Source organism: Dasypus novemcinctus, chromosome 12 (genome assembly GCF_030445035.2).
Source record: "Dasypus novemcinctus isolate mDasNov1 chromosome 12, mDasNov1.1.hap2, whole genome shotgun sequence".
NCBI lineage: Eukaryota > Metazoa > Chordata > Mammalia > Cingulata > Dasypodidae > Dasypus > Dasypus novemcinctus.
In genome coordinates, this window is record NC_080684.1 from 50,354,117 (window position 1) to 50,376,978 (window position 22,862).

Below are 22,862 nucleotides of genomic sequence, written 5' to 3' on the forward strand. Positions count from 1 at the left end.
TTCGGATAGATGTGAAATGATACCTTATTATAGTTTTGATTTGAGTTTCCTAAATCATGAGTGATGCTGAACTTTTTTTTTTTTTTTTTTGCCATTCATGTTTCTTTGGACACATGCCTATTAAGATTTTTTATTCATTTTTTAATTGGGTCATTTGTCTTTTTATTGTTGAGTTGTAACATCTCTATGTATCATAGATATTAAACCCTGTAATTTCCAAACATCTTCTCCCATTGAGTTATCTGCCTTTTCACCTGTTTAAGAAAGTCCTGTGAGGTGCAAAAGTGTTTAATTTTGAGGGGGTCCCATTTATCTTTGTTTTCTTTTGTTGAATGTGCTTGGGTGTAAGGTCCAGGAAACCACCACATACCACAAGTTCCTTAAGATGTTTCCCTACATTTTTTTCTAGTACTTTTATGGTCCTGCCTTTTATTTTTAGGTCTTTGATCCATTTTGAGTTGTATAGGAAATGAGATAGGGAATCTTTCATTCTTTTGGTTTAGATATCCAGTTTTCTCAGCACTATTGGTTGAAGAGACTGTTTTGTCCCATTAACATGGACTTGGTAGGTTTATCAGAAACCAGTTGATCATAGAGGTGAGAGTTTATTTCTGGACTCTCAATTTTATTTTCCTGATTGATGTATCTATCTTAATGCCAGTACCATGCTGTTTTGACAACTGTAGCTTTGTAATTTGTTTCAAGGTCAGGCAGTGAAATTCCTCCAAAGTCACTCTTCTTTTTTAGAATGCTTTTATCTATTTGGGTGCATGTTCCCTTCCAAATATTTGGTAATAGCCTTTTCTTTTTCTGTAAAGTAGGCTGTTGGATTTTTATTGGTTTTGCATTGAATCCATAAAACAGTTTGGGTAGGATTGACATCTCACGATATTTAGTCTTGCAATCCATGAACATGGAATGTCTTTCCATTTATTTCATTCTTTTTTTATTTCTTTTAGCATTATTTTGTAGTTTTCTGCATATAGGTTCTGTACTTCTTTGATTAAATTGATTCCTAGGTATTTGAGTCTTTTTATTACTATTTTATTTTTTTTTAAGATTTATTTATTTTTATTTCCCCTGCCCACCCCTTCCCCCCTCCCCCAATTGTCTGCTCACTCTGTTCATTTGCTGTGTGTTCTTCTGTATCCACTTGTATTCTTGTCAGTGGCACCAGGAATCTGTGTCTCTCTTTATTGTGTTATCTTGCTGCGTCAGCTCTCTGTGTGTGTGGTGCCACTCCTGGTTGTTGCTATTTTAAATGGAATTTTTTCCCTGATTTCTCCTCAGATTGTTTAACACTAGTGTACAAAAACTTTACCAATTTCTGCATGTTGATCTTGTATTCTGCCACTTTGATGAACTCGTTTATTAGCTCAAGAAGCTTTGTTGTAGAATCATGTCATCCGCAAATAGTGAGAGTTTTACTTCTCTTTTCCTATTTGCATGCCTTTAGGTTTTTTCTTGTCTAATTGCTGTAGCTAGAACTTAGTACGATGATTTTTGTTTTGTTTTTTTTTAAGATTTATTTTTTTTTATTTCTCTCCCCTTCCCCTTGTTGTCTGCTCTCTGTGTCCATTCGCTGTGTGTTCTTCTGCATCCACTTGCATCATCCAGCGGCACTGTGAAACCGTGTCTCTCTTATTTGTTGCGTCATCTTGCTGCGTCAGCTTTCTGTGTGTGCGGCACCATGCCTGGGTGGACTGCGCTTTTTTTTTTTTTAAAAAGATTTATTTATTTATTTATTTCTCTCCCCTCCCCCTCCCCCACCCCGATTGTCTGTTCTCTGTGTCTATTTGCTGCGTCTTTGTCCGCTTCTGTTTTTGTCAGCAGCATGGGAATCTGTGTTTCTTTTGGTTGCATCATCTTGTGTCAGTTCTCTGTGTGCGCAGCACCATTCCTGGGCAGACTGCACTTTCTTTTGCGCTGGGCGGCTCTCCTTACGGGGCACACTCCTTGTGCGTGGGGCTCCCCTACGCGGGGGACACCCCTGCATGGCATGGCACTCCTTGCGCACATCAGCACTGCGCATGGGCCAGCTCCACATGGCTCAAGGAGGCCCAGGATTTGAACTACAGACCTCCCATGTGGTAGACGGACGCCCCAACCACTGGGCCAAGTCCGCTGCCTGGGCTGCGCTTTTTACATGTGGGGCAGCTCTCCTTATGGGGCGCACTCCTTTCGCATGGAGCACCCACACGCAGGGGCACCCTTGCATGACATGGCACTCTTAGGTGCAGCAGCACTGCACCTGGGCCAGCTTACCGTATGGGTCAGGAGGCCCTGGGGATTGAACCCTGGACCCTCCATATGGTAGGTGGACTCTTATCAGTTGAGCCATGTCCGCTTCCCTCCAGTACAATGTTGAATAACTGTGGTGACTGTGGGGATCCTTGTCTTGTTCCTGATCTTAGAGGGAAAGATTTCAGCCCTTCCCATTGAGTACAATGTTGGCTGTGGGTTTTTCAGAAATGCCCTTTATCATAATGAGGAATTTTTTCTGTATTCTTATCTTTCGAAGTGTTTTTATGCTAGATTTTTGTCAAATGCCTTTTCTGCATTGATTGAGATGATCATCTAGTTTTTTCCTTCAATTTGTTAATGTGTTTTGTTACTTTGATTGATTTTCTTATGTTGAACCAGCCATGCAGTCAAGGAATAAATTCTGCTTGGTTGTGATATACAAGTCTGTTATATGCTGTTGTTTTCAGTTTGCAAGTATTTTGTTGAGAACTTTTTCATCTATAGTCATTAGAGAGGTTGGTCTATAATTTTCTTTTCTTGTAGTGTCTTTATGTGGCTTTGGTATTAGAGTGATGGTGGCTTCATAAAATGTATTGGGTAATTTTCCATCCTCTTCAATTTTTTTATTTTTAAGATTTATTTATTTCTCTCCCCTTCCCCCCCCACCCCAGTTGTCTATTCTCTGTGTCTTTTTTGCTGCGTCGTCTTTGTCCGCTTCTGTTGTTGTCAGTGGCACAGGAATCTGTGTTTCTTTTTGTTGCGTCATCTTGTTGCGTCAGTTCTCCATGTGGGTGGTGCCATTCCTGGGCAGGCTGCACTTTCTTTTGCGCTGGGCGGCTCTCCTTATGGGGTGCACTCCTTGCACATGGGGCTCCCCTACGCGGAGGACACCCCGGCATCGCACGGCATTCCTTGCACGCATCAGCACTGTGCATGGGCCAGCTCCACACAGGTCAAGGAGGCCTGGGGTTTGAACCGCAGACCTCCCATGTGGTAGATGGATGCCCTAACCGCTGGGCCAAGTCCGCTGCCCCTCTTCAATTTTTTTTGGAAGAGTTTAAACAAGATTGGTGTTAATTCTTTTTGAAATGTGTAGTAGAATTCACCTGTGAAGCCATCTGGTCCTGAACTTTTCTTTGGGAGATTTTTTTTATGACGTATTCAATCTCTTTACATGTGATTGGTTTGTTAAGTTTTTGTATTTCTTGTAACGTCAGTGTAGGTAGTTGTGCATTTCTAAGAATTGTCCGCTTCATCTAAGTTGTCTAGTTTGTTGGCATACAGTTTCTCATAATATGCTCTTATGATCCTTTTTATTTCTGTCGGGTCAGTTGTAACTTTACCCCTTTCATTCTTGATTGTATTTATTTGTATCTTCTCCTTTTTTTCTTTTTAGTCTAGCTAGGGGTTTGTCAATTTTATTGATATTCTCAAAGAACCAGCTTTTCGCTTTGTTGATTTTCTCTCTCTTTTGTTTATTTGTTCTTAATTTCAATTATTTCTGCTTTAATCTTTATTATTTCTTTTATTCTGCTTGCCTTGGGATTGGTTTGCTGTTCTTCTTCTAGTTTCTCTAGTTCAGTTAAATCTTTGAGGTTACCTTGTTCTTCTTTTTTAATATAGGGGCTTTGGGCTATAAATTTTCCACTCAAGACTGCCTTTGCTATATCCCATAACTTTTGATAAGTTGTGTTCTTGTTTTCATTTTCTCAATATATTTACTGTTCACTTGCAATATCTCCTTTGACCCACTGATTATTTAAGAGTTTACTGTTTAGCCTCCACACATTTGTGAATTTACCTCTTTACTGTCTATTATTGATGTCCAGTTTCATTCCTTTATGATCCAAGAAGGTACTTTGTATAATTTCAGTCTTTTTATATTTATTGAGACCAGCATTGTGACCTAATATGTGGTCTATCCTGGAGAAAGATCCATGGGTACTTGAAAAGAATGTATAACCCACAGAGTTTGGATACAACGTTCTGTATATGTCTGTTAGGTATCTTGTTTATCTAAATATTGTTCAGGTTCTCTGTTTCCTTGTTGGCTTTCTGTCTAGTTCTATCTAATGATGTGAATGTGTATGAAGTCTTCAACGATTATTGTAGAGATGTCTATTTCTCCCTTCAGTTTTGCCAAAGTCTGCCTCACATATTTTGTTTTTTTTTTTTTTAATCTTTTTTGTCTTTATTTATTTTTTTAATGTTACATTAAAAAAAAATATGAGGTCCCCATGTACCCCCCACCACCTTCACCCCACTCCTCCCCCCATAACAACAACCTTCTCCATCATCACAAGACATTCATTGCACTTGGTGAATACTTCTCTGAGCACTGCTGCACCTCATGGTCATTGGTCCACACCATAGCCCATACTCTCATATTCCACCCAGTGGGCCATGGGAGGATATACAATGTCCGGTAACTGTCCCCGCAGCACCACCCAGGACGATTCCAAATCCTGAAAACACCCCCACATTACATCTCTTCCTCCCACTCCCTACCCCCAGAAGCCACCATGGCCACTTTCTCCACACCAATGCCACATTTTCTTCGATTACTAATCACAATAGTTCATGAATAGAATATCAGTAAGTCCACTCTAATCCATACTCTGTTCCTCCATCCTGTGGTCTGTGGAATGGTTGTGTCCACTCCACATGTATATCAAGAGGGGGCTTAGATTCCATGGATGCTGAATGCAATTCTCCTGCTTTCAGTTGTAGGCAGTCTTGGCTCCCTGGTGTGGTGGTTGACCTTCTTCACCTCCTTGTTAGATGAGTGGTGTAAGTCCAATAAACCAGAGTGTAGGAGTTGCAAGTCTGTTGAGGCTCAGGGCCTGGCAATCACATGGTCAATTCAGAGATTCAAGTCCCCTGGGTATACACTAAATCCCAGCGCCAACTACAGATCTGGTAAAAGTAACAGGAGAGGCTTGTGAACAAAGATCACATCTGAGTCCAGCTCCATCACACAGAAACACAAACTCCAAAGTAGGGCCAACTGAGATGGCACTGAACTCCATCTGCCATGACCATAGAACCTATGGGTCTCTGTCGCCCTCAGAAGAACCAATACCTGAGGTTGTATCTACTTTATCTGTCTCTGGGACTCTGCTGAGGTGTGCATAAGGACAACCCCTCTGATAACCTCCCAGCTCTTTTTGGAGACTCATTGCCATATAAACTCATTTGTCCTTTCCATTTCCCCCTTTTATTCAGGTCAAAAAGCATTTTTAACTCCTGGTGTTATATGTAGACTGAGATATTCTGCTGGTCTGAGTTGACCCTTTTATTCAAGGTCATTTTCTAGTTACATCATCAGCTGGTACTTGGTAGTAATCCCTCAGTGCCAGGGGAAGCTCATCCCCAGGAGTCATGTCCCATGCTAGGGGGAAGGCAACACATGTACATGCTGAGTTTGGCTTCATGCTTCACATATTTTGGAGCATCCTAGTTAGGTGCCTAGATATTTATGTTATTTCTTCCTGACAGATTTTCCCTTTTACTAATATGTAATGGCCTTCTGTATCTCAACCTTTTTGCATTTCAAATCTGTTTTGTCTGATATTATTACCACTACCCCTGCTCTTCTTTTGGTTACTATTTGCTTAGAGTATCTTTTTCCATCATTTCACTTTCAGCTGGTTTGTATCCCTGAGTCTAAGGTGAGTCTCTTGTAAGTAGCATATGAATGGCTCATGTTTTTTATCCATTCTGTCAGCCTGTGTTTTGACTGGAGAGTTTAGTCCATTCACATTCAATGATATCACTGTAAATGCATTGTTTACTTCCATTTTATTTTTTAGTTTCTATATGTCATATCTTATTTTCTTCTGTCTCACTCTTTTGGTTTTCCCTTCTATTCTTTCTTCTACACTCTGCTCAAAGCCTCTCTGTCCTGTCATTTTCTTTCAGGCTGTAAGACTTTAATATTTCCTGCAAGGTAGATTTTTTTTTAACAACTCTCTTGAGTTTCTGTTTGTGTATATCTTATACTTGTCTTCATATTTGAAGGACAGTTTTCCTAGATAATTCTTGTGTGGCAGTTTTTCATTATCCTAATTGTATTTATTATCCCACTGTCGTCTTGCCTCCATAGTTTCTGATGTGAAATTTACACTCAGTCATACAGGGCATCCCTTGTATATGATGGTTTGCTTCTCCCTTATTGCTCCTAAAATTTTCTCTTTATCTTTGACATTCTAAGTAGTATATGTCTTGGAGTGTGTCTGTTCACATTTATTCTTATTGTGGTATGCTTTGCTTCCATTTCTTCCGTGAGTGTTGGGAAATGTTCAGCTATTATTTCCTCAAATACTCTTTCTGCCCCTTTTGCTCTCTCATCTCCTTCTGTAACTCCCATGACATGTATATTGTTGTGTTTCATATTATCATTCAACTCCCTGAGCTGCTGCTCAAGTTTTTCCATTCTTTTCTCTCTCTGTTCTTTTCCCTCTTCAACTTCAGCTGTTCTGTCTTCGGTATCACTTATTTTCTTCCGTCATTTCGAGTCTGCTGTTGTTTGCCTCTGATGTATTTTATATCTCACCTATTGTGTCTTTCATTCCCATGAGCTCTGTTACTTTTCTATTCAAGATTTCAAATTCTTTTTTGTGCTCAATAAGTGTTTTCTTGAAGTCACTTATCTCTTTAGCCATATTGTCTTTCAAGTCATTAATTTGACTTTAGAAATTTGTATGCCTCTTTATTTATTTTTCTCAAATCCTGAATCTCTTCTGTGGCTTTCATATATTCCCTTTCTTGGGCCATGTCTTCCATTTTCTTAGTATGGCTGTTAATTTTTTGCTGATGTCTAGGCATCTGATTAGGATGGTAGTTTACTCAGATGTTCAATTTCTCTTTCTTTCATGGGGATTTAGTTTAGGAGGCTGTTAGTTACTGCTATTCTGTGATACTTAGTTCAACTTGGATCATTAGTATTATCCGTGTTGGTTGCTCAAAACTGGGCTCTAGACCCAGTAATGGCTTCCAGACCCACTTCCTAGCACCTTAGAAAGGGAGGCTATTAAGGCTGGAAAAAGCACCTCATACTTATTTTCTTTTACTTTTCTCATGTGCACTTCCTTGGTCTGCTGGCAGATGGTGCTTTTTGGCAGCCCTCTTAGCTCAAAGCTTGGTCTGAGTGTTTGTTGCAATAGTGTGATAGAGGATCCTGTCTGGAGGCTAAGAGCCTTGTAATTCAAACTTTCTCAGAGGGGGTTCTCCAGCCTTCCTTGGCAACCCCCTTCCTTTTTCCTTGAAGGAAATAATTCCACTCACCTATGTCCTCAACAATCAGTCCCGGTTAGTAGAGAGGGAGATTGGGAGGGTCAGATCTCTTTAGTCCTGGATCTCTTTAGTCTGGAGCTTGCTCCCAAGGCAAACAATGGTGTGGTCCCACCGAGCCTGGAAGGGCTCCTGGGACATAACAGACCAAAATTGTGGGTCAAAAGCTGAGCCAGCCTTAGGCTGTGTCCCTCTCCCCTTTCCTGGGGAGGTCCATCCTCAACAATCAGTCCCAATTAGAATAGAAGAGAGGGAGGTAGAGAGGGCTGGATCTCTTTAGTCTCCCAGGGTAAAGAGTGGTGCAGCCCCACCCCACCTTGAAGGCTGACCAAATTTGTGGGTCAAAAGCTGAGTTAGTCTTAGGCTGGGTCCCAATCTCTCACCTTTCCTGGGTGGGTGGATCCTTGGCACCCCCTTTGTAGCTGGCCCAGAGACCTGAGAATTCTAAAGTGAGTGTGGGGGAGCATGGTATGCCCACAGTAGCAGCTGCTGATTTTCAGTCATAGTTTTACTGTTGTGATTCTTTTCCTTTGTCCCTCTCTCTTCTGAGCAATGTGCAACCTTCATCTGGTGTCCTAAACCCTAGAAGACTTTTTTCCAGGCCATTTTGGCATGTCTTCTAGCTCTTTTTCTGGGAAAGGAGAGTCCTGTGTCTTTCTAGTCGCCATTCCCATTCTTAAATTATGATATTTTTGGGGTTTATTATTTATTTTATCCTTAAAACAACATCTTGGGGGAAATCGATTTTTTTTCTTTTTAAATTTTATTTTTTACATCAATGTTACATGTCAGTTAACAGACTACACTAACTGTAATAACATTAAATCTGCTTTAGTTACACTCCTTCTGTTTTCATCATTTCTCAATCTTGTGAGATTTGGGATGATGTCCACCCTGGATTACTTCAGGCCAAGAAGAGAGGTAGATATTATGGGGTAGAAGAATAGAATTCTTTTGCTTATAATTAAAGATACTCCTTCCTTTGGACTGGGGCTGGTCCATCATCATAGTTTTGATATTTGACCAGGACAGCGTAAAGATAGAGAGTAGGAGTTGGCTACATATCTGCTGGGTTTCAGGGATCCACCAGCATAGGAACAATCCTAAGACTTTAAGTCTCTGAGAAATATACTTAACAAGTAAATTGAAAATTATAGGTTCAAATAAAAAAAAAATAGAAGAATCATGATTAGGGGATTCATATATAAGTATAAGTATGTTACATTGGGGAAATAGCTTTCATATATTCCCAGATAGAGCCTGCTGAGAGGATGTTGATTCATGTTGCCATGTGGCTTGCCTATGGTGTCTGGATGTCCCTAGGGCTCTCAGGAGCACTTTCGTTTGTGGCTTTGTTTACTGTGACATTTTGTGGTGTCTGGCTGAAAACTGCATAAGCATAACCTCTGGAATGACCTCTTTTTTTTTTTTTTTTTTTTTTTTTTTTTTAATTTTTTTATTTTTTATTGACTTTGTAATAATATTACATTAAAAATATATATGTGAGGTCCCATTCAACCCCACCCCCCCCACCCCCCCTCTCCGCCCCCCCAACAACACTCGTTCCCATCATCATGACACATCCATTGGATTTGGTAAGTACATCTTTGGGCACCTCTGCACCTCATATACATTGGTTCACATCATGGCCCATACTCTCCTCTATTCCATCATGTAGGCCCTGTGAGGATTTACAATGTCCGGTTCTGGAATGACCTCTTGACTCTGAAATCCCTTGACCGTAAAAACTAATATTTCTCCCTTTAATCCAGGTCTTTATTTAAATGTATCACTGATTAACACTTGGTAATAATTCCTTGGTGCCATGGAGGCTTATACCTGGGAGACAGATCCCATATTGGGGGCAGGGGAAAGGTAGTGAGTTTATTTGCAGTGTTTGGCTTAAAGAAAGGCCACGTTTGAGGAAAGGGAGGTTTTTAGGAGGCGACTCTTAGGCATTCATTAGAATTAAGCTTAGTGTCATTATTACAGGAATAACGTTCATAAGTGTAATCATTAAGGTCTTTGGCTTATTAGTCTGTTTCCCTTTATTAGGCAAGAAGAGCTTCTGGCCATCTTCTTTGGGAAAGTAGTAGGACTTCCCCATGAGGGAAGTTTAATATATTGTTAGCTACTATGCAGGCCTTTACCCAGAAAACATACCTATGGCCACCAGGCTACATTTATATCCCATAGAAGTATGTAGCTATATTACATTCAGGCTGTTTAAAAGGCCCTGTCTATCTAGACAACTGGACTGTGTAAAACAGTATAACTTAAAGGGAAATTTGGTTGTTTCTGTGACATATGACATTTTTCTAATAATAAAATATGCAACCTTCCCAAACCCTCCCTGTTATTGACACTTTAAACATTAGTGCAGTACCTCTTACATTTGATGTAAGAATGTTAAGATGTTACTGCTAACTATGGCCCATATTTTGCTTTAAGTGCATTTTTCCTCAAATAACACCCTATTATTAACACACGGTACTAGTGACGTACTTTTGTTTTAGATCCTAAAAAAAGTTCTTATATTTCTATTATAATTAGCCCCAATCCTTGCTCACCACAGGTTTCACTGCAACCCAAGTTTTATCCTCCGACTTTCCTCCTAGTAACATATATGACCCAAAACCTCCCCCTTTGACCATGCTCACATGCATACATCAGCACCGCCACCTACATTCACAATATCGCACTACCATCATCTCTGTTCACCCCCAAACCAATACAATCAACCTGATTATAAGTTCTGTACAGATTAAGCATCAGCTCCCTGTTCTCTATTCACATTCTATCTCCTGGTCACCTATCTTCTAGATTCTATCTCTGTGAGTTTGCTTATTGTAATTAGTTCATATTAGTGAGATCATACAATATTTTTCCTTCTGGGCCTGACTTCTCTCTCTCAACATAAGGTCTGCGAGGCCCATCTACAATGTTGCATGTGTCAATATTTCATTTCTTCTTACAACTGAATAATATTTCATCATATGCATATACATTTTGTTTATCCATTCGTCTGTTGATGAGCATTTGGGTTAATTCCATCTTTCAGGAATTGTGCATAGTGCCACTATGAACACTGATGTGCATATATATGTTCATGTCCCTGCTTTCAATTCTTCTGGGTATATACCTAGTAGTGAGATTGCTGGTGCAAATGGCAATTCTATATTTAGCTACCTGAGGAACCGCCACATTGTCTTCTGCAGTGGCTGCACCAGAAGTGAATGAATATGCCTATTTCTCCACATCCTCTCTTACACTTGTAGTTTTGGTTTTTTTTAAAGGGGGCCAGTCTAGTAGGTTTGAAATGATAATCTCATTGTGGTTTTGATTTGCATTTCTGTAATAGCCAGTGATATTGAGCATCTTTTCATGTGCTTCTTAGCCATTGTATTTCCTCTGGAAAAAATGTCTATTCAAATCCTTTGCCTATTTTTAAATTGGGTTGCTTATCTTTTTACTATTGAGTTGTAAGACTTTTCTTTATATATAGTGAATATTAGACCCTTATCAGATATATGATTTCCAAATATTTTCTCCCATTGAGTAGGTTGCCTTTTTACTTTCTTGACAAACTCCTTTGAAGAACATAGATTTTTAATTTTGAGGAAGTTCCATTTATCTCATTTTTCTTTTGTTGCTCGTGCTTTGAGTGTAAAGTTTATGAAACCATTGCCTACCACAGGACCTTGAAGGTGCTTTCCTACATTTTCTTCTAAGAGTTTTCTGGTCCAGGTTCTTATATTTAGGTCCTTGATCCATTGCAAGTTGATTTTTTTTTTTTTTTTCATTTTTGAGTTGATTTTTGTATATGGTATAAGGTGAGAGTCCTCTTTCATTCTTTCACCCAGGACCATTGTTGAAGAGACTGTTCTGTCCTAGTTGGGTGGACTTTGCAGCCTTGTCAAATATCAGTTGGCTGTAGATGTGTGGGTCTATTTCTGAATTCTTAGATTCCATTGGTCAGTATGACTCTGCTTGTGCCATTGCCATGCTATATTGACCGTTGTAGCTTTGTAGTGTTCTTTAAAGTTGGATAGTATGAGTCTTCCAACTTTGTTTTTCTTTTTCAAGATGTTTTGACTAGCCAGGGCCCCTTGCCCTTCCAAATAAATTTGCTAATTAGCTTTTCCATTTCTGCAAAAAAGGCTAATGGAATTTTTATTGGGATTGTTTTTGAATCTGTAAATCAATTTGGGTAGAATTGACATCTTAACAATGTTAGTTTTAAGTCTTCCAATCCAGGAGAACAGAATGACCTTCCATTTATTTAGATTTGCTTTGATTGCTTTTAGCAATGTTCTGTAGTTTTCTGTGGACAAGTCCTTTATATCTTTAAGTTTATTCCTAAATATTTGATTCTTTTAGTTTCTATTATAAATGGATTTTTGGAAATAGTGTTTAAATTCCAAGTATAGTAAAATAATTATATTAGGTAGTAGAAGTTGTAAATTGATCTGGCAATTTAAATTTTTTTCTATAAATATTGTTTCAAGTTATATATTCAGATTTGCTATGTAGGGAAGTGTTCCTGTTTTAGTAGTTAAATATATAGTTCAAATTCACTTTTACACACTTTCTTTTGAAATGATATTCTTTTTTTTTTTTTTTTTTTTTTTTATTTATTTTTTATTTTTTTAATATTTATTTATTATTATTATTTTTAATTACAATTAAAAAAATATATGAGGTCCCATTCAACCCCACCGCCCCCGCCCCCCACTCCCGCCACAGCAACACTCTCTCCCATCATCGTGATACATCCATTGCACCTGGTAAGTTCATCTCTGAGCATCACTGCACCCCATAGTCAATGGTCCACATCATAGCCCAGACTCTCTCACGTTCCATCCAGTGGGCCCTGGGGGGATCTACAGTGTCCCGTAATTGTCCGTGAAGCACTATCCAGGACGACTCCACGTCCCGAAAACGCCTCCACATCTCATCTCTTCCTCCCGTTCCCCACACCCAGCAGCCCCTATGGCTACCGTTCCCACACCCATTCCACATTTTCTCTGTGGACATGAAATGATATTCTTAGAGTATCCTCTTTTCCTTCCATTCTTCTGTCCTTTAAGTGTCTATGTATTTTTTTAAACAGGCTTTTAATGCCAGTGAAAAGACAGTTGTGGAAGCATTATTTCAGAGAGAGTCACTTGTCCGACAAACTCAGGTATGATTAGAATTTTTAAATATTTTTAATGAAATGTGAAGGAAGAGTAAATGGCATACATAGAAGAGAAGTCGTGTTTTTTTTTTTAACATTTTTTCCTTAATTTTTTCTGTCATACTTTTTTGCATATAATTAAAAGGAATTGAGAATCTTGTTCTTTGGTTTTAAAATAATAGCTCTCATATTTCCAGAAATAACCTATTCAAGACTACCATTCCTAAGAAAATGTCTATCTTGTGCCTTAATGTTTATTTTTAAAAATAAAGGTAGTAATTTAAAAATTGTTGCTTGATATTTTTTAAATCAGAATGATTTTTTTGAATTAAGGGTAGTAGGTACCACTTTAGGTAAAACCCTAATAGATCTTGTAGTTAATACTTAAACCATTTATTTCTTTCCTAGCTGGTGGTAGATTGGTTGGAGAGCATTGCCAAAGATGAAATTGGAGATTTTTCTGATAATATTGAGTTTTATGCAAAATCAGTATATTGGTAAGTGAAAATTAAACCTTTATTCTTGAAGCCACTTAACCTTGGTTTTGTTCATTCATCATTCAACATATATTTATTCAGTTCTTACTATTTGCCAGGTACTATTCAATCAGTGAGTAAAATAGATAAAAACCCTACCTTTAAGGAATTTTAAATTGTTTAAGAGAGTTAGGCACAAATAAAGAAATATATATCCTGTCAGGTGAAAACAGCTTTAGGAAAAAAAAAGGGAGCAAAGGATGACAATGGGTATTACTTTAAATAGAAGAAGTAGTCAGGAAAGGCCTCTCTGAGGAAGTAACAGGTATTAAGAGGCTTTTAAGAAATAAAAAGCAAGTCATGAAAAAATCTGGGGGGGGGGACAAGTGTTCTAGGTAGGAACAAGTACTGAGAAAGTACTTGCTCAAGTAGACCTGTGAATACAGCAAGAAAAAGAATGATAGGAAATGAGATTGGAGAGAGCTAGATTTTGGATTCTAAGTATGATGGGAAACTTTGAGAATAAAAAGTGTTATAGTCTATTTGATATTTTCAATCACCTTCTTTTTCTGAATAATTGTAATTTGGTCATTAAGAACATACTCCTTCCATGTTTTAATTGCTTTTCCCTACATCCTTAAATACTTCTAAATTATTGTAGGACCTAGAAGTCAGAAAACAATTGATTTCAAAGTTTGAAAAATTTGGTTTTCAAGAAAGCCAACAAAATGATCCAATGGGAAAGGGAATGTCTTTCCAACAAATTGTGCTAAAAAAAAACTGCATATCTATGTGGAAGAAGATAACCTTAAACCTTATTCAGACCATACTCAACAATAAATTCAAGGTGGATTATAATCGTAAATGTTAAAACTAAAACCTAAAGCTTTTAGGAAAAAACATAGTAGGATATCTTTGTAACTTGGGGGTAGGCAAATTTTTCTTTGGTGATAAAAAGCAATAATCAGAAAAGTACGTTTCGGACTGACTTGACCTCAACAAAATAAGAAACGTCTTGTTAAAAGACACCATTAAGAAAATGAATAGGTGGCAGTTACAGACTGGAAGAAAATATTCTCACAACATATGCATGAAAAAAAAACTTAAATCCAGGAGTCATAAAACCCTACAGCTCTGAAGAGACACATGACGAATGCAAATAGACAATAAAGGCTTTTAAAAAGCACATAACATCATTAGGCATCTGAGAAATACCAAGTAAAAGTAAAACCACAATAATGTACCACTATACATTCACCAGAATGGCAGAAATTAAAGACTGACACCACCAAATGTTGACAAGGTTATAGAGCAACTGGAAATCTCATACCTTATAAGAGGGAATGCAAAATGGTACAACCATTTTGGGAAAGGGTCTAGCGATTTTCTGGGACAGAACAGTCACATCACTGAATGGTGCTGGGAGAACTGGATATCCATAACCAAAAGAATGAAAGAGGACCTATGTCTCCCTCCCTATACAGGAATCAAGTTCAAATGGATCAAAGATCTAAACATAAAAGCCAGGACCATGAAATAACTAGAAGATAATGAAGGGCAACATCTACAAGACTTTGTAGTAGGTGGGGGACTCTTAAACTTTATACCCAAAGCATGAGCAACAAAAGAAAAAGTAGATATTAATAAATGGGACCTCCTCAAAATTAAACACTTCACATCAAAGGGCTTTGTGAAGAGGGTAAAAAGGCAGTCTACTTGGGAGCCAGTGTGGCTCAAGCAGTTGGGCACCCACCTACCTCCCACATGGGAGGTACCAGGTTTGGTTCCCAGTGCCTCCTAAAGATGATAAGCAGATGCAATGAGGTGATAAAATGAGCAGACAAAAAGAGCAGGAGCAGATGTGGTTTAAGCAGTTGGGCAACCACCTCCCACATGGAGGTTGAACAGACACAAGCAGAGACAATGAGCAGGCATAGTGAGCATAAAGACAAGGGAGCCATTTTAGGGCTGGAGAAGGCTTCCTACTCAATGGGAGAAAATATTTGGAAATCAATCAAAAGCAGAGTGGGCATCACCATCCCTAATTCTCAAGATTGAGGAATGAACAAACATAAGTGGGGAATGCAACTGTGGACCAAAGTAGACTTATTATTATTCTAGTAATGGAAGAACTTATAAAGTAGATATATAAACAGTGGTCACCAGAGGTTTTCAGGGGAGGGAGAAGGGAAAATAGTTCTAACATGGGCATTTTGGGGACATTAGAATTGTCCTGTATGACATTGTAATGATGGATACAGGCCATTATACATTTTATCAAAACCTATAAAATTGTGCAGTGCAAAATGAAACTATAATGTAGACCGTGGTTGGAAGATAGTTGAATAATGAAATACTTCTCAGTGATGGAAAGAAATGAATTATTGCATACATAGCAACATAGGTAAATGTGAAAAACTATATTTTGAATTAAATAAGCCTTACACAAAACAATACAAACTATATGATTCTGTTTACATGAAATACTCAAAGACAGATAATCAGAACAGTGGTTGCCTTATAGGGAATAGAAATGGGGATTGACTGGAAAGGAATTTAGAAGAACTTTCCAGAGTAATGGTAATTTTCTATATCATGATAGGGATTTTAGTTACACAGGAGTAGTATTTGACAAAACTCAGCATATGTACATATGAAGTTTGTGCATTTCATTGTACATAATTTTTTAAATTTTTTCTAAACAGATCAATTCTGTTGACACATAATAAAGCATACAGTTCCTCCAAAGTGTATAATGAATGGTATTTGGTATAATCACATAGTTGTTCATTCATCACTTCAGTCATGATTAGAGTATTTTCACTATTTCAACAATAATAAAAATAATAAAAACAAGGGAAGCAGATGTGGCTCAAGTGATAAGGCCTCCACCTACCATATGGGAGAACCCAAGTTCAATCCCTGGGGCCTCCTGGTAAAAAAGAAGAGAAAGTGTGCCTATGTGGCAAGCCAGTGCCTGCATGGCAAGCTAAACGTCTGTGTGTTTAGCCGAGAGCCCTCACAGCAAGACAAGTGTCCATGTGGGTGCCTGCGCAGCAAGCCGAGTGCCCATGTGGTGGGTCAAGTGCCCACGTGAGTGCCTATGCAGCGTACCGAGTGCCTGCGTGGTGAGCTGAGTGCCTGCATGCTGAGCCAAGTTCCGACATTAGTGCCTGCATGGTGAGCCAGTGCCCACGCGGTGAGCCAAGCCTTCGTGATGAGTCGAGTGCCTATGTGAGTGCCCACATGGTGAGCCCGTGCCTGCATGGCGCAAGCCAAATGCCTGCGCAGTGAGCCAGTGCCCACACAAGTGAGTCACGCAGCAAGATGATGATGCAACAAAAAAGAGATGAAAGGGAGAGTCAAGGTGAAGTGTAGCAGAGACCAGGAACCGAGGTGATAAAATTGATAGGGAACCTCTCTCCACGTCAGAGGTCTCCAGGATCGAATCCTGGTGAATCCTAGAGGAGAAAGATGAAAAGAGAAGACAAAAAAGAGAAATAGATACAGAAGATCACACAGTGAATGGACACAGCCAAAACACCAGGGTAGGAGAGGGGGAGGGGAAGGAAAAAAAATACAATCACCTAAATTAAAATGTAGGTTAATTAAAAAAAAAAAAATTCTTCACCTTTCAGTCTGTTTCCCCTATTGTACATGGCTGCTATTCTTGCACAATTACTTATTTACTAATTAAGCAGTTTTATTGAGATATATTCATATACCATGTTATCTATCCAAAGTGTATAATCAATGGCTTTTAAGCCATTGTTGTGCCAAATAATCAATGGCTTTTAAGCCAAAGTTGTGCATTCACCACCACAAAGAACTTTAGAATTTTCATTACTCCAAAAAAAACTGTACCACTTAGCATGCCTTCCCTAGCACAACATAACCACTAATCTTATTTCATCTTTACAAATTGATTTGTGTTTACATTTTATATACATGGAATCATATAATATGTTACACAATATATTACAACAATAGTTCATAGTAGGCCATATCATATAGTGTTTTTCCTTTTGTGTCTGGCTTGCTTTACTCAACATAATGTCCTTCAGGTTCATCCATGTTGTCATGTGATTTATGACTTCATTTCTTCTTACAGCTGCATAACCTGTCATGTGAATACACCACAGTTTATCCATTCATCAGTTGATGGACACCTGAATTGTTTCCAGCTTTTAGCAATTATGAATAATGCCGCTGTGAATGTCGTTGTGCACATGTCTGTTTGTGTCTCTGCTCTCAGTTCTTGGTATATACCCACTAGTGATATTACAGAGTCATGTGGTGTATCTGTATTCAAATTCTTTAGGAACTGTCAAACAGTCCTCCACAGTGGCTATACCATTCTGCTTTCCCACCAACAGTGAATAAGGGTTCCTATCTCTCCACATCCTCTCCTTACTTACAGTTCTCTGTCTTTTTAATAGTGGCCATTCTGGTAGGTGTGAAATGATATTTTATTGTAATTTTGATTTGCATTTTCCTCATCATTTGTGATGTTGAACATATTTCATGTGTTTTTGTGCCATTTGTGTTTTTTCTTTGGACAAATGTCTATTCAAGTCTTTTGCCCATTTTTTAATTATGGTGTGTAGCAGTTTGATATAGTTATGAATTCCAAAAATAGATACTGGACTATGTTTGTAATCTGGTCTATTACTGGGCATAATTAAGTTATGATTAGGGCTTTGATTGGGCCACATCATTAAGGCCTTGAGTGCTCATCCCTTGATGGGTGGGAACTCACAGATAAAAGGCATGGCAAAGGCAGAGTAGGAGCTTTTGATGCGAGGGTTCTTAATGTTGGAGTTTGATGCTAAAGTCTTACCCTGGTGCCCTGGGAAGTAGGCACACAGAGGAAAGAGAAGCAAGCCCAGGAAGAAAGGAACCTTGAACCCAGAGAGAAGTAAGACCTTGGGAGGGAGGAACCTAGGAAGCCTGAACCCTCACAGACATCAGCAGCCATCTTGTTCCAACACATAAAAGTAGACTTTAGTGAGAGGGAAGTAACTTATGCTTTATGGCCTGTTAAATACCCTTTATAAAAACCAACCAGTTCTGGTGTTTTGCATCAGCACCCCTTTGGCTGACTAATACAGGTTGTTTGTGTTTATATTGTTGAGTTGTAACATTTCTTTATATATATCATGGATATTAAACCCTTATCTGACATGTGATTTCCAAATATTTTCTTGCATTGCATTTGCTGCCTTTTCACCCTTTTGTCAAAGTCTTGTGTGGTGCAAAAGTGTTTGATTTTGAGGAGGTCCCATTTATCTATTTTTTTCTTTCGTTGCATGTGCTTTGGGTATAAGGTCCAAGAAACCACCACATTCCACAAGGTCTTTAAGATGTTTCCCTACATTTACTTCTAGTGGTTTTATGGTCCTGGCTTTTATGTTTAGGTCTTTGATCCATTTTGAGTTGATTCATGTATAGGGAGTGAGATAGGGTACCTCTTTTGTTCTTTTGGTTATAGATATCCAGTTCTCCCAACACCATTTGTTGAAGAGACTGTTTTTTTCTGTTAACATGGACTTGGTAGGTTTGTCAAAAACTAGTTGATTATAGAGGTAAACATTTATTTCTGGACTCTCTGTTCTATTCCACTGATCAATGTGTCTCTCTTTATGCCAGTACCATGCTGTTTTGACTACTTTAGTTTTGTAAAGTTTCAAGATCAGGCAGTGAAATTCCTCCCATGTCACTCTTCTTTTTTAGAACGCTTTTCACCATTTGGGTGCACTTTACCTTCTAAATAATTCGATAATTGCCTTTTCTTTTTCTGTAAAGTAGGCTGTTGGAATTTTGATCGGTATTGTATTGAATCCATAAGTCAGTTTGGGCAGGGTAGACATCTTCATGATATTTAGTCTTCTAATCCATGAACATGAAATGTCTTTCAGTTTAGTTATTCTTTGATTTCTTTTAGCATTGTTTTGTAGTTTTCTGCATATAAGTCCTATACTTCTTTGGTTAAATTGATTCGTGGGTATATTTGAGTCTTTTTCTTGCTATTGTAAATGGAATTTTCCCCCCTGATTTCTACTTATATTTTTCAAATCTCGTGTACAAAAACATAACTGATTTTTGCATGTTGATCCTGTCGTCTGCCACTTTACTGAACTCACTTATTAACTCAAGTATCATTGTTGTAGACATTTTGGAATTTTCTAATATAAGATCATGTTCTACACAAACAGTAAGAGTTTTATTCCTCCTTTCCTATTTGGATCCCTGTCTAATTGCTCCAGCCAGAACTTCTAGTACAATGTTGAATAACGATGGTGGTAGTGGACATCCTTATCTTGTTCCTGATCTTAGAGGGAAAGCTTTCAACCTTTCCCAATTGAGTATGATGTTGACTGTAGGTTTTTATATATGCCTTTTGATCATATTGAGGGATTTTCCTTCTATTCTTATTTTTGAGGTATTTTTATCTGGAAAAGATGCTGGATTTTGTCAGATGCCTTTTCTGAATCGATCAAGATAGTCATCTGGTTTTTTTTCCTTCAGTTTATTAATGTGATATATTATGTTGATTGATTTTCTTATGTTGAACCATCCTTGCATACCTGGAATAAATCCCACTTGGTTGTGATGTACAAGTCTGTTGATAGGCTGTTGTATTCAAGTTTCAGATATTTTGTTGAGAATTTTTGCATCTATATTCATTAGAGAAATTTATCTGTAATTTTCTTTTTTTGTAGTGTCTTTATGTGGCTTTGGTATTAGGGTGATGTTGGCCGCATAAAATGTCTTGGGTGATTTCCCCTCCTCTTAATTTTTTGGAAGAATTTAAATAGGATTGGTGTTAATTCTTTTCTGAATGCATGGTAGAATTCACCTGTGAAGCCATGTGGTCCTGAACTTTTCTTTGTTGGGAGATTTTTTATGACGGATTCAATCTCTTTACATGTGATTTGTTTGTTAAGTGCTTGTATTTCTTGTACAGTCAATGTGAGTTGTTTGTATATTTCTAGCAATTTGTCCAGTTCATCTAGATTGTCTAGTTTGTTGGCATACAGTTTCTCATAATATCCTCTTAGTAATCCTTTTTATTTCTGTGGGGTCAGTTGTAACTTTCCCCCTTTCATTCCTGATTGTGCTTATTTGCGTCTTCTCTCTAGGGGTTTGTCAATTTTATTCATCTTCTCAAAGACCCAGCTTTTGGTTTTGTTGATTTTTCTTTATTGCCTTTTTTTGTTCTCAATTTCATTTATTTTTACTTTAATCTTTATTATTTCTTTCCTTCTGCTTGCTGGATTGGTTTGCTGTTCATTTTGTATTTTCTCCAGTTGTTCAGTTAGATCTTTGATTTTAGCTCTTCTTTTTTAATATAGGCATTTTAGGACTATAAATTTTTCTCTCAAGCCTGCCTTCGCTGTATTCATAAGTGTTGATAAATTGTGTTCTCCTTTTCATTTGTTGCAATATATTTACTGATTTCATTTGCAGTTAGTTCTTTGACCCACTGATTATTTAGGAGTGTTGTTCAGCCTCCACACATTTACGAATTTACTTCTTTCCTGTCTATTATTAATTTCCAGTTTCATTCCATTCTGATCTGAGAAGGTGCTTTGTATAATATATCAGTCTTTTTATATTTATTTGGAGTTGCATTGTGACCTAACGTGGTTTATTCTGGAGAAAGATCCATGGGTACTTGAGTAAAACATATAACCCACTGACTTTGGGTGTAACTTTCTATGTGTCTGCTAGGTCTAACTCGTTTATCATATTGTTCAAGTTCTCTATTTCCTTGTTTATCTTCTGATTAGTTTTTTTATCTAGTGATGTGAGTTGTGTGTTGAAGTCTCCAGTCGTAGAGATGTCTATTTGCATGTGAATTTTCTATCAATATGTACACAGTATGCATGCTGAAATTTTTAGGCAGTGCATCAAAAAATTAAAATGAATGAATAGATAGATGGAGGACTAGATAGGTAATGTAATAAGCAAGTATAGTAAAATATTAATAGAATCTAGGTGGTAGCTGTAAAATTCTTTCAACCTTGCTATATGCTTTAAAAGTTTTGTAATAAATGTTGGGGGGAATTGTCATTCTAAAATAGCTAAGCTGCCCTTTTGTATTAAGGATTTTTGCATGGTTTCTTGAGTTTGTAGTCTTTTTTTCTTTGACTTGATTTGATTTTAGTGGATCTATTAAAATTGCTCCTTTTAAAAAATATGGTACTTGCTTTTTCTCCCAGGGAAAATACTCTGCATACCTTGAAACAGCGAAAACTAACTTCTTATATAGGAACTGTCCGTCCTCTTGTCACTGAACTGGTAAGTGTTCTGTAAAATGAAAGTTGTCTTCAAACTTACGTGATTGTTTTTTAAAGGCTGAGAGTGTTCTTTCCTTGGTTCTTTGTTTTAGTTTCCCAAAGGTTTGTACACATTGAATTTAACTCTAAACAATTAAATTGCATTTGAATTTGATGGGATATATTTGAACATGTGCATGGCCTGTGAGTTGTAATTATAAAGTATAGAAATTATATACTAGTTAATTTTGGTCTTAAGCAATGTTTGAGCTCTTCAACTATAAGGTAGTGAACTATGAAAGCTCTTTTATATAGAATGCAGGGGGGTAGGATGAAGCCTTGTGAAATAGCTTCAGGTTAGAAAGTTTGCAGGAATAACAGTTGGTGGATTTGAAAAGAATAAGAATCTATTGTAAACATGAAGGAATAGAACTTTGTGATGGAATGGGGCATATAAATTAAATATTTATAGTGGAGAATTGGGAGAAATAAGTAGAAGTTGAAAAATCCATTAAATTTCATTTGGAAACAAAGACGGTTTTTGATGAAAATTGTTGAGGAACCACTAGAAGAGCATGAAATAAACATAGCTAAATTACCCTCTAGCAAAGCAACAGCTGAAAATCATTTACTCTTAACATCTAGAAAGTGATTTCCTTTTGCCAAGAGGAGGCTGTGTTCCAAAATGAAATGATAAAAAAGTTGCTCATTTATTTTGAAAACTTCTTAAACTCATTGTCTGCAAAATTTTATGTGAAAATAGCCACTTGACCTATTATGCATTCCATTTTCTGGATTGATATTCATATTTTTAAATATTTTATCTTCAATTTCTTTGGTCACATTAAAATAGTTTTTCATTTGAAATTCATGTAGATCATGTGCACTATTTACAAGTGAATGGAGGACACTATATGATCTTGGGTGTTTGAAATTACATTTCTTTCTACCTTGAAAGGTAGTAAGTAGAAATAACTGTTTTAAGTGTTTTGAGGGTTTTTGGGGTTTTTTTGGGCAACTCTTTAGAAGAAATCCGTTTTTAAAATTTTTTATTGGTCATTGATATCTTTTATGTGGCATTAATCTCATAGTGGTTACTTAACAGGTTCTTTTCTCATATGTTCTCAGAAGTATTTGCTGAATACTTTGTAGGCACAGGATATATAGGGATTCCTTCAGTTTCTCCTCTGTGTTCATATCCATTTGTGTCTAATTCTATTTGGAATTAACTTGGCCGTGTAGCTGCTCTAACAGAGTAAAGTTCAAGTCATCTTGTATAATGGCTAGTATTGCAAGAGTTACCTGGCTGGGTTGGGCTAGGAGTGCTTCCACATTGCCTGAACTAAACATGTATTTTTAAGGGCCAGTGGAGTCTTTTGAGTGGGCCAG

General features: G+C 37.6%; 1 protein-coding gene across 2 annotated transcripts in view; it reads left to right on the forward strand.

Moving 5' to 3' along the window:
- The window catches only part of NUP107 (nucleoporin 107), a 50,775-nt gene that overhangs the window by 10,014 nt on the left and 17,899 nt on the right, over positions 1-22,862 (forward strand). For both annotated transcript variants that reach the window (XM_058308407.2, XM_058308408.2), the window contains exons 9-11: positions 12,650-12,721; positions 13,124-13,212; positions 21,417-21,495. In XM_058308407.2, coding sequence (XP_058164390.1) covers positions 12,650-12,721; positions 13,124-13,212; positions 21,417-21,495 — 240 coding nt within the window. The remainder of the gene's footprint in view (positions 1-12,649; positions 12,722-13,123; positions 13,213-21,416; positions 21,496-22,862) is intronic.